The sequence below is a fragment of the Aphidius gifuensis genome, linkage group LG4 (genome assembly GCF_014905175.1).
Source record: "Aphidius gifuensis isolate YNYX2018 linkage group LG4, ASM1490517v1, whole genome shotgun sequence".
Taxonomy (NCBI): Eukaryota; Metazoa; Arthropoda; class Insecta; order Hymenoptera; family Braconidae; genus Aphidius; species Aphidius gifuensis.
Window position 1 is genome coordinate 6,132,728 of NC_057791.1, and position 13,123 is coordinate 6,145,850.

Genomic DNA, 13,123 nt, shown 5'->3' on the forward strand with positions numbered 1-13,123 from the left:
TGGCGGCGCCTAATGGGCGGCAACAAAACCCATCACCGTGTTAGCGGGTGAAAGAAGAAGAGGAGGAGGAGGAGTAGAAGGGAGACAAGAGTGATATTTCTCTCTCGAAGGGATGAAAAATATAAAAAAAATCATCCACAAGATCCGCTGCAGTTAACAGTATATATCCCTACTTTAACAACAAAATTCGCGTTTCGGTTATCTTCGTAAATTTTCGTTACAATTGCCGCGTCATCATTGCTGGACCCGATTCTCAATAGTGAAATGCGCGTATATTTTATCCAGGAGCGTAATTTTATTATATCAAAATAAATATACACACGTATTTATTTATTATTTTTTATAAATATGACATAAATAAACAAGTATTATAAATTAATTCTTTAATTACATTAGTAAAAGTAATTAATAATGGTTTTTTTTTTTGTTTTTATTTTTTATATAAAAACTTACTATAAATATATCGATGTTTTTTTTAATTTAAAGCACAAAAAGCATTGTTTTTCTTTTTTTTTTATATTTATATTCATACTGTTATTTACCGACAGCTGCATACTAATAATAGCCAATATTATTTTTTCTCATATGTATACCTTTTTCGCGTTTTGTTCATTTATTCTCCCCTTTCCCCTTTAGCCTTGTATATTAACATTTTTATATATATATTTACCAAATGAAATAGTCATACGTGGGCATTGATTTGTCCCCCCTTCCCCCTCCCTCAAATAATGTATTTTAAAGCAACTTGGTGAAGTAAGTTTGTGTTAATTTAAAAGACTTTTTTTTCATAGCCCTTTATGTTTAAATGCACGAGTAAAATTAAAGAGCAATAAATTGGAGTAGAAAAAAAAAAATTTTTAAAAACAGTTTATTGATCAATTGTATAATATTTAAAAATAAACAAAATTTTTTTTTATCAACTAAAAATGAGTATATTTCCGCTAACAAATGCCTGGTAGATAAATAACTTGTATATGCATGCAACAGCAGCATCACATATCAGAAGTATCCGACAATATCATTTCCTTGATATCTAATTACCCACATGTAAAATAAATATATGAAAAAAATAAAAAAAAAAATAATAATCTTTCTTAATTAAGCATATATAATAATATAAATTTGAAGGAAAAAATAAAAATGTATAAAAACATTATATGTTTGATTAAAAATATTTGTTATTTATTAAAATTAAAATAAGAGAATAAAATAAATGATTATAAGGGCACAAAAATACAGCATCCACATCCCTGGTTAAAAAGATTTTGTGAATAGTGGGAAGTATTATCAGGTAGGGGTTAAAAAAAAAAAGTAGGATACTGAGTGGGAGAAATGTTGTACACATATATAGGCTAGTAAATAAAGGTAAACGGGGGCGGTGGCTCAGACAATCCGCCATTATAATCATCAATACCAACACAGTACGAGTACCACGCCACTTTATCCAATCTCTGTTGACTCCCCTCTTATCCTCTTCCAAAAAAAAAAAAATATATAACCATCTCCACAACTAAAATAACCACCACCACTACTACCATCATCTTATTCTCCTCTCGATGTGATCTATCCGCGCTTGATTCTCTCTCTTCTCTCCACTTCTATACTCACCTTCCTAGATGGACTTTTAGTTATTATACCGTAAACGTCGTATTCTATCGCCTTGCGCCTTTATTATTTTTTTTTTTCACACTAACATTTGCCATGTCCTAGCTAACGGTAGTTACACCACCATCAACGCATTGTCGCGTTTTTTGTTATTTATATTATTCGTTTTTTTTTTTTTTTAAATATTTATTAACTTAATTTAATACAAATTAGTTTTAATTGTTTTTTTTTTTTTTTTTCATTATTTTTTTTTTTATTTTTTCGTTGAATCCCTCCCAGCCACCCTATTTTTTACGGTTGTTTATTGTATTTTTTTTTTCAAATTGATTTATTTTTAAACCTTTCCATTTTCCGGTTTTTTGTTTTATTATTATTTTTGACACATGTGAATAGTTGAAAATTAAATGGTGATTATTTTGTGAAGTGATTTTTTAATTATTTTGTGTTTATCTCTGTGTATGTGTGTGACAAAAAGTGGGCTGATTAAAATTTGGTGTTATATTGTGCCTATTTTTATTGAAAAAAAAAAGAAAAGAAAAATCCAAGTGTTTAGTAGACTTTTTTTAAAAAAAAAATATTTAACACTGTGAATTATTTACAAGAAATAGTTTTTTATTTTTTTCCGTTTAAAAAATTTCAAGGTTTTTTTTGTGGTTATTTATTTGAAGAAAGAAGATGCCTATTTTGGAGGATAATAAATACTTGAAAAAAATAATATATTGACTAAAAAAAAATAAAAAGTTTTTAGACGCCACACACACACATTCTCTCTTTTTTTTTTTTTCTCTCATGGAAAAAAAAAAGAAAAAAAATTTATATATATTGCCCCACCTTCTGCCTTACCGACACACGTACACGGATAAATATAGTCAACATATATATATGTGAATTAAAATTTGCAAACAACAACAACAACAACAACAACAAATATATATAAATAAAAAGGATTACAAGAAGAAAAACAAATAAAAAAAAAGTAAAACTGTGAAAAATAGAGAAAAAAAAACCAAAGAAATTTATTAATTTTTAAAAACACTAATATTGTTAATTAATAAAATTAACATTTGATAAAATCATCACAAATTAATAACAATAATAATGATAATAAATAAAATAAATTTTTTTTCTAAATAAATATTAATTAATAAAATACTGGAGTATAAAAAAAAGTTGCTGGCGCAAGAGAAACATGAATAATTATTTTATTTGAAATATATATATTAATTGTTGATTATTAATTGATAAATACTTGAGAAGTATTTAATATGAGCATGACTCTTGTGCGAAACTCTTTTAAAGGTAACTAATATTATTATTAAAAAATATAGCGAATTTCTTTTTAATTAATAATAATTATTTGAGGCTTAAAAATTGATTAATTGTTTATTTATTTATTTATTTATTTTACCTTGTTCATTGTTAACAAACACATACATATTTATTATTTAAAAAATATTATTTAATGAGATTTTATGTCAAAGATCAGTAGAAACTCATCAAAACAGAGGTCAGATAAAAGAGTTCTCGATACATTTCATCACAATAATATAACCATTGACGTGGCAATGTAATAATTTCACGTTTTTTAAATTAATTCTAAACAATAATAATAGTTATTATCATTAAAATATATATATTGGGTAAACACGCAGAATATATTTTTATATCAGAAAAAAAAACCCCAAGTAAAAATAATTTAAATGAAAATATATACATTTTTTTTTCTCATGAGAGATGATAAAGAGATGTTTCAATTACGATTATTATTTTGTCCTCGATTCGTCACTGTGTACATCCATATAGATGATGAATAAGTGAGAGCATGAGGTGTCCAATAATCACGTGTATATATTTTATTTTCATTATGTATATATTTAAGAAAGCTTTTTTTCTTCTTTGTTTTAAATATTTTTTTTTATTATAATAAAATTACTGTGACTAATATATTTTTATTTTTTTATGATGCAGTTAAACATGCGTATATAATAATAACTACATCTCATCTTGAGTGAGAAAAATTGTCATTTAAACACCTGCATACACTCAAATTATTATTTTTTTTCATTCTCGCGTTTCAAGCTTCTCAAAATGTGTGTGTTTTAGAGGGGCGTTATTTCAGTATCGTGTTACAGTATTTTTTTTTTTTCCTTTTTTTTTTTTGGAGTTATTAGTCAAAGTTGAAATGTGATTCCAGGTGACATTTGTGACTTTGTTGCAATTTAACATCGTTAAATAAATTTCGTTTTTTAAATTTAAATACGAATCGATTGAAATATAGTTTTTTTTTTTTATTAATTTTTTATATAGGTATAGAGGTATGAAAATGAAAAGGGTGTATCATTAAATTAATATATATTTGCACTATTTTTCATTGATAGAAAATATATCAAATAATATGAAAATAATAACATTATTTTAATAATAAAATAACTATCGAAAATATATTTAACCACAAAAATATATCTGATAAAATTTTACATCCTGTTTACTCCGGTAAAAATAATTTTTCTCCGTTTTACTCCATTTTTATCATTAAAATTTTCGAAAAAAAGTAGTAAATCAAAAATCATAGAAAAAAATAATCGAAATAATCTTAGAAAAAATATAAGTAAAACAAAAAAATTACTCCAATTTACTCCATTTTTTTCAATCAAACTTCAACCTCATTTATTTAAACAAAATAAAAAATAATTTTAAAATTTTATCATTGCTAAATAAATATAAAAACACTAAATAATACAATTTAACAAAAAAAAACATAAATTTAACGCGATAAAATAATAGTAACAATAATAATAAAAATTTATTTTTTTTCTGGAATTGATGCTGCAGAGTGAAATGAGATGAGGGCGTTTGAATTTATCGTGTGTGGCTTCCCTGTTGCCAGATACATACTCTGGTCCAGCAACTGTGTATTTTATATAAAATGAAGAGATGATATTTGTATATGTGTTCGCGTTTTAATGGCCGCCACTGCCGCCGTCGCCGCGCCCCCGCATAGACGACGTCGTCGTCGTCGTCGCGCCAATACAAGGCTCAACGACCTCAACAACAACTATATATATATGATATATATGTACATTTTCGAATGCTTTGCGCGCTTCTCAACATCTATTTTATTTTATATATATTTTTATTATTATATTTTTTTTTTTATTATTGATAAATGACGTCATACCAATGATATGATTGTGTGCGTTTAATGACCCACCATATTTTACCATCATCATCAATGAGATACCACGTGTCTCTTATCCTTAATTTAGTTATTTATTATATATATATTAAATGTTCATATAGATTTTAAATTTTAAATTAAAATTTTTTAATACACACATGTATTGTGTTCTCAAATAAATATAAATGCTTTTTTTATTAATTATTTTTATCAATTGTTTATCGTTGAGGAAATTGAATGATTCATATGGTCATTTTTTTTTGTATTTAATTTTTTTTTTTTTGTTTAAATTGTGTGAAAATGATACACACAAGGTGAATCACATTTTTTTTTCTTTTCTTTTTGTTTGTGGTGATGAGCTGATTTGACGTTGGACCATCATCCTGTTACTCATTTGAAAAAAAAAAAATTCTATTGTATCTCTTTGTGTGGATTTAATAAATAGAAAATAATGTTTTATAAAATAAATAAGGTATGATTGTAATCGTAAGAACAACAAGAATAATAGTTTATTTAAAATGAGATAAAAATAAAAATATGTTTGATGATGATATGAGTTGAGAAAAGGTCATGGCTTTGACCAGTCTTTATCAAACCATTATTTATGATCAAAGTTCATTTGTATAATTTCAAACAAAAAGAAAAATAAGAAAAATTAAATAAATCGTATATAAACATTTACTTGTTTAATAAAATTTGATAAATAATTATTAATTGTTTTTAAAAAAATTTACAAATTTTTTTATATAATAATTACTGAAAATATAAGATTATTAATATATAACTAATGTATTATTATGACGAAAAATTTCAAAAATAAATTATGCAATTTATTTACTCGAATTTGAAAAACAAACACTTTGGAAATTATTTAATTTTTCTTTAATTTTATGCGCTATTAAAATTATTATATTCAAGTTCTATAATAAATTATATTTTTCTAATGTTTGTTGTGTTTACAAAATTATAAAAAAATAATCAAGATTAATGAATCGATTAAAATTCGGTAATTTTTTAAATTGTTTATGAAATTTTTGATAAAACATAACAATGAGCTCTTTGATCCAATAATTAATAAAGATAACTCGATTTAAACTACATGAATGAATGATAATAAAAAAAAGACCCAAACAAATATAAAAAACTAATTCGATATACAAATTTATCATCAAAAATGATTGTATAAAATAAAAAATTGATTTGTTAAATTAATTAATAAATATTGAAACGTGACAAAAATAATAATTAAAAGGACTGGTTAAAACAAAATTTTAAAAATTAAAAACCACGTGCTAGTTAAAAAATATATTTATAGAAAAAAAAAAAAAATTGCATCATCAATAATGCAAATGAATTTTGCCAATAAATTTGTTTTTTTTTTTAAAAATAAAATACCGTTAATCACCCTCAAAAATTTAAATAGTCTTTCTCCGGGGTCCATATAAAAACGAATAGTCTCTTTTCTATATATGTGACCCCCCTCGTAATGTTAAGTTGCACCAAGGGGGGGAAAGAAACAAATGTATTTTGCCATGTGCCACTTTTATGCAGAGTCACCCTGTTACACACACGTCAACCTGGCGCGTGCCACCAATAACAATACATTCACAGATTTTTATATATCCTATTCTATATATATATTCCCTTCATTTTCCACCCTCTAATTTTTGTACCTTAAAATATATTAAATCCCCCCGTGTATGAGGGTACTTTGTATGAATTGACATTGAGGCGACAGAACCGGTAGACCGATGATGGGAAATATAAAATGCGTAACGCAGTGCAAGATGAGAAGATCAGTCACAAATATACCTTTGTTGCACCCCTGGTTGTAGTTGTATATTTTTATGATAAGGGCAGTAAAGGGATACATGAGGCAGAGGGAGAAATTTTTTTTTTTTTTTTTGATTAGATACACATTAATTTTAATCCCCTCTTTTTTTCTCTCTACTTCTAGAGAAGAATAATTTTTGATTTTTTGATTTCAGGGTGTAGTGAGGACGAAATAAGCGTCGAAATAACAGACATTGCTAGTAGTACTGGTGAAGGTGGATCAAAAAAACACGAAGAAAGGTGCCCTCAGTGTGGTATTATTTGTCGTAATATTCATCATCTTCAATTACATCTTGAAGATATTCACAAAACATCATTTTCAATTGATAAACACGATTTGAGTGGACAATTTTCACAAGTTGTAAGTAAATTTTTGCTAAATTGACTTTATAAAATTCTTTACTTCAAGTGTAACAGCATCATCATCTTTTAAATGACTATTAATTTATTTTATTATTTTTAATTGTTTGTTATTTATCCATTCAATTTATTTAAAGTTTATTATTTTTAAATTTTAATAAATAAAAAATTTTTTAGAAATAAACAATGACATTTGTTTTAAAATTAAAGCTGTCGTATTGCAAAATCTAGTTTTTAAATTTTAAAAATATAATTAATTAATTCAGGAAGTAAAAGAAAATATTTTTATAATTATTATATTTTTTTTTCAGTCTTGCAAAGTTTGTAGTAAAACATTTGCAAACGTTTATCGTTTGCAAAGACACATGATTAGCCACGATGAAAGTGCAGTCCTACGAAAATTTAAATGTCCACATTGCGAGAAAGCATTTAAATTTAAACATCACCTAAAAGTGAGTAAATTTATTTTATTTATATTGATATTAATTCGATTACTAAAGAAATATTTTAAAATATATATCTAAAAATAAATTTTAAATTTCTAAACTCTATATACTTTTTTTTTTTCTTTTTGATGTAAATATAAATTAAAAATAGTATCTATCTCATGTGTGAAACCTTGAGAAAAAAATAAATATAGAAATAAAAAACAATTTTAATTTACAGGAACACTTGCGTATTCACAGTGGAGAAAAACCATTTCAATGTAACAATTGTGGTAAACGTTTTTCTCATTCTGGCTCATACTCAAGTCACATGACATCGAAAAAGTGCCTAATACCAAATTTAAAAAAACCTCGTCAAACAAATAATTCAATAACACCATTAACAAATGAACAACGTAATCCAAAAAAATTACAACACTTAAATAATCAACAACAATCACAATCAACTGATATTATTAATGCATCAAATAATAACAACAATAATAACACATTTTTACCAATGTTACAAAAATTATTACCATCTGATTATCAAGATCAACATGATAGAACTAGAATATATGATATACCAACATTATTACCAGGTGTTGAAGAATTAAGACAGTATTTTTATCAATCATCATTGCAATCTTCAATTGGTGATTTGCTCAATAATTTACACAATAAAAGATTAGTTGATGTTACTGAACAATTTGAATCACCACGTGAAACAATGAGTCCATCAACAGCTGATTCAGAAGATACTGAATTAAATGATGATAAATATTTAACTGAACAAAATGATACACAAGGTCTTGATGCTGTACGTAGAATATTAGAAACAGTTAATACAACTGTTACAAAACAATTACTTGAAGCAAATGTTAGAAAATTAACATCATCACCAGTTATAATAAAACGTGAATATGATGAAGATTATAATGATCAAGACAGTGAAATGTCTGGTGAAACAATGAATTTTAATGATTGGCAATCAGTTGGTGAACAATATGATTCACAAAGTGAAGGTTTAGCAGCAAAATTAGAAGATGCTAATCAAACTGAAAGTAATAATAGAAAAAGGAAATCTGATTATATTACTGTTGATAGTTCAATTGAGGCTGATTCAGATGATGATGATGTTAGAATACAAAATGGTGATACTGGTAGACGTGTTAGAGCTAGATCACTTATTGATGATGAACAATTAGCTGTATTAAGAGGTTATTATAATCTTAATCAACGTCCTAAAAAAGAAGAAATTGTAATGATTGCTAATTTTATTAAATTTCCAACACGTGTTGTACAAGTTTGGTTTCAAAATTCAAGAGCAAGAGATAGAAGAGAATCTAAAATGCCTGGTCTTGTACCAATATCAAGTATTGGTAATCATCATCATCAACAACATATTCAACATCATCAACAACAACCACAACCACAACCACAACAACAGCAACAACAACAAAATTTGCCTCTTGAACAGCCATTGGATTTATCAAAAAAAGATTTTCCAGCTATAAAAAAAGAAAGTGATACTTCATTTAGAACGACATTGTCACCCATTGAAAATGTACCTCAAGAAAATGATGACACTGAAGAAGCACCACTTGTTATTGATGAGGAAACTAATGAATCTAGAGATAATAAAAAAAATGCTACAACAGTAATTGCTAATCCTGTTACTGTTATTAAGGTAAAATAATTTTTAGTATCAATAATAATTAATATTTGAATGAATATTTAATTAAAATAAATTGTGTGTTTTTTTTTTTTATTTAAATACAGAGTCCATCGAGAGTTCAACAGAAGAGTGAACGTGAAAGTGTTCTTGCGACAAATGAAACACTACAAATTACTGAAAATGAACAAGAGGGTAATTATGTTTGTAATCTATGTGATAAAACATTTTCAAAACAAAGCTCACTTGCTAGACACAAGTATGAACATTCCGGTAAGTTTTTTTATTTATTTTTATTTGTCAAATTTAATCAATCATTTAATTTATCAATTGTGTTTTTTATTTTTTTGTTTTTAAACAGGTCAAAGACCATACAAATGCGAAGAATGTCCTCGTGCATTTAAACACAAGCATCATTTAACTGAACATAAACGTCTACATACTGGAGAAAAACCATTTCAATGCATTAAATGTCTTAAACGTTTTTCACACTCTGGCTCTTACAGCCAACACATGAATCATCGTTATTCATACTGTAAACCCTACAGAGAATAGTTTAAAATATGATAATAATAATTTTATTTTTTCTCATCCTCTGAAAGTCCATGGTTCAGTTTTGAAAAGTGACAAATTTCCAAAGTACGTATATATAAAATTTAAAAAACAAAAATAATAAACCCAAAATTAATTCATTTAATTTTTTTTATAAAATAAATTAAATTAATTAGTTTGATATTTAAACGAAACAACAAACATCACAATTAAATTGACTCTATTGAGCCATAATAATTTATTTATTTAAATATATATAAATTTTTTTTTCATTTGAAAAAATAAGAGACAAATAATTACAAACCGAATAAAAAATTAATAAAAAAAAAAAAAAACGTAACGGTACCAAAAATGCATAATGCAATAATTTATTATATAAAAAAAAATATATATAATATAACATAATATTTGTTTATTTTTATTAAAGAAAAAAAATAAAGAAATAAGATAAAAATTATATATACCATGACAATAATAAGAACAAAAAAAAATAAATAAATAAAACAACTAATTAATGTACAAATTTGTTAGAGAAAAAAGATAATATTCATTCATTAATATTAATGAGTGAAGGGATGATGATTAATAATTAATTATTGTGACTGAGATTTTTAAAAAAACCCTCGTGTCAAACCTGAGGATATATAAATCAAAAAAAGAAAATAATAATTGAAAAATTTAGATTATTCGTATTCAATTAAAATAAATATGTGAATTGATAAATAAAAAAATTGATATTTAAAATATATATATATTATATACATAAAATATATATCTATTATAGCTGCATTTTGAAGAAAAGAAAAAAATATAAAAAAAAAAAAAAACATTTTGCCAAGAAGCTTTATTCCAAGCTCAATAACCAAGATAATAATTAACAAATAATTAACCAGAGACATTATTTTATTTTTTAATCTATTTTATACTTAATTTTTGTCAAAAAAAAAAAAAAAAATTAACATAAAAAAAAAAATATTAAAAGTATACACTTGCAATTGTTATTCGACACACATTCCTGAATTTTATTATTTTGAAAATGAAAATTATTTTCAAATTAATATTGGTTAAAATTTGTCTTTATAAAAATTTTTAAAAAATAACAAATTAAAAGTGTAATGATTATAATTAATTAATAAAACTGACAGGGCCTCATTTGATTGGTGAATTACTGCGATAATTATATTTTTATTAATAAACGTACTTACGGGTGCTATAATGGTCCAGAAAATATTTATTTATTTTTATTTTTCATTTTTTTCTTTTACAACATTGTCACATTCCGTACAAGCATGGTAATTTTTATATTTTCATTTTTATAAATTAAATAATGTCCGGATATTAAAAACTGATAATAATTAAATAATAAAAATTAATTAATCGCAGTAATAATCGACGTAGCCGATTTGTATATTTAAAAGAAAAAAAACAATTTTTTTAAAGTTTAAGGTATGATATTAAATGCTTCCAATAATTATACTATTAATAAATTATCGATTAATTAATGATAAAATTTATTTTATTGGTTCCTAGATGAATTTAAGATAAATAAATATATATTATTATTATAAATAAAATAATTAATTGAAAGAAAAATTCAAAACAAAATCGTCCAGCAATGACAAAAAAAAAATGAAAAAAGAAACGACGATAATAATTAATAAATAATAATTAATAATAATACTTGGAAATGTATTTTATAACAGTTTATTCGTCTTTATTATTAATTTATGATATTAAAAAAAAATAATTAAAACAAACAAACAAACAAATTACAGCAAGTGATAAGTGATATTGTTAAAAATAAAAAATACGAATAAAATTCTCAATTGCATGGGATTAAAATTCTCATATTGTTAAACAATAATATTATTCAAAATGAGAATTTAATAAAATTATGATAATAATAATTGATAAGAATAAACATTAATTATATATTAATTAATAAAAAAAATAAAACAATGCTGATAATAAAATTAAAATTTTTTAAATTACATTTTTTTGATTTAGTAGAAGCTTCGGTTATCCGCGACGGGCATCGTGTTCATAATTAAAAATAAATAAGCATGTGTATGATGTGCGTAATACTCATTTATTATAGTGTTAATAAACTTGAGAAATATATATTTTTATATAATTAAAATATAATAATACTAATTAATGATAATAATAATGATAAAAAAAAAAAAACTCGTTTGTTTGGCCAAAAATAAGAAAAAGATATTTTTCTTTTTTTTTAAAACAATTATATATTTAATTGACATTTAATTTGCTCACGTTCCAAAAATGCATTTTTATTAATTCAAATTAACGACAATAAAAGTAAACAAATAGATGCCAAATGAAATATAGAAATTCTTGAAAAAGGCTGGATAAATAATACAAAAAAAATATTTAAATACAGAATTTTTACGATTGTTGAATAAACGATTAATAATAATGATAAATAAATAAATAAATTGCCATACGATGCCTTCCGTGAACAACCGAGCTTGCCTAGTTGCCAAAATAAAATAAAAATAAACTGTAAACGAAACACAAAATGACGAGTTTATATTTGTAAAAAAAAAAAATTGCAAATTAATTTTTTTAATTGCATTTTATATTAATTTGACGTAAAGACGATTAAGTTTAATCGGTGTCTACGCAAGTGAGCTTTCCATGACTATAATATTAAATTAAAAATATTACGATATTAGTAATAGTAAAAGAAATAATAAAAAAAAACAAATATGTATATAATATATAAAAAAATAAAAGTAAAAATACTCGGATACAACGGACAATAATAAACAGTTGTTTCAATTTTACTAGATAATTAAAGAAGAATAATAATTTACTAAAGTAATTTGAATAAAAAATGAATAATTAATTAATAAAAACGACACTAAACAAGTATACATGTTGAGATAAAATTCTATTTGAAATTTAAAAAAAATATAAAGATTAAGAACAAAAAAAATAAATAAATATATATAAATTCGTATAAATATTATATATACAAAGGGCAAGTGCGTTCTGTAAGTTTAATTAATAAAAGTGTGAAAATTATAATTAAAAATTGTTTAATGCAATACTTACTACCAAAAAAAAAAAAAAAAAAAAAAACGAAAAAAAATACAAAAAAAAAAACTATAAATTATATTTCAATGAGAAAATTCAAAATTAATTAACGTTAATTTTTTCGATTTGTTGATAAAAAAAAAAACGAACCCGAAGCAATTAAAAATAATAAAAAAAAAACAATAATTATTATATTGTAACAAAGTTCCATCCATAGTTAAAAAAAAAAATATTATACAGGCCAGTTCGTGCCTTTTTTTCTGCAGGGAGTTCCGAACCAGTGTGTTAATTTTAAAAATAATTGAAAAAAAAAAAAAAACCATCACTGGTTGAGCGTGGTTACAACAAATAAATGAATAAATAAATACGGGATAAAAAATAAAAAAAAAATTGAATAATAAATATTAATAATAATAATAAAATATTATATATGTA

The 13,123-nt window shown here is 23.8% G+C and overlaps 1 protein-coding gene across 1 annotated transcript; it reads left to right on the forward strand.

Moving 5' to 3' along the window:
• Window positions 1-1,323: 1,323 nt before the first annotated feature.
• On the forward strand, window positions 1,324-10,920 carry LOC122854895 (zinc finger E-box-binding homeobox protein zag-1-like). The gene is made up of 6 exons (XM_044155928.1): window positions 1,324-2,904; window positions 6,772-6,977; window positions 7,288-7,428; window positions 7,643-9,091; window positions 9,184-9,349; window positions 9,438-10,920. The coding sequence occupies exons 1-6, from the start codon at window positions 2,871-2,873 to the stop codon at window positions 9,629-9,631; spliced, it is 2,190 nt and encodes a 729-aa protein (XP_044011863.1). The 5' UTR covers window positions 1,324-2,870; the 3' UTR covers window positions 9,632-10,920.
• The last annotated feature ends 2,203 nt before the right edge of the window (window positions 10,921-13,123 follow it).

What these genes read in the sequence shown, in the direction of transcription:
- LOC122854895 (XM_044155928.1), top strand. Translation starts at nt 2,871, where the DNA reads ATGAGCATGACTCTTGTGCGAAACTCTTTTAAAG. An exon ending in GTGGACAATTTTCACAAGTT is followed by an intron (nt 6,978 to 7,287) that starts GTAAGTAAATTT and finishes TTTTTTTTTCAG; the next exon opens with TCTTGCAAAGTTTGTAGTAA. An exon ending in ACACAAGTATGAACATTCCG is followed by an intron (nt 9,350 to 9,437) that starts GTAAGTTTTTTT and finishes GTTTTTAAACAG; the next exon opens with GTCAAAGACCATACAAATGC.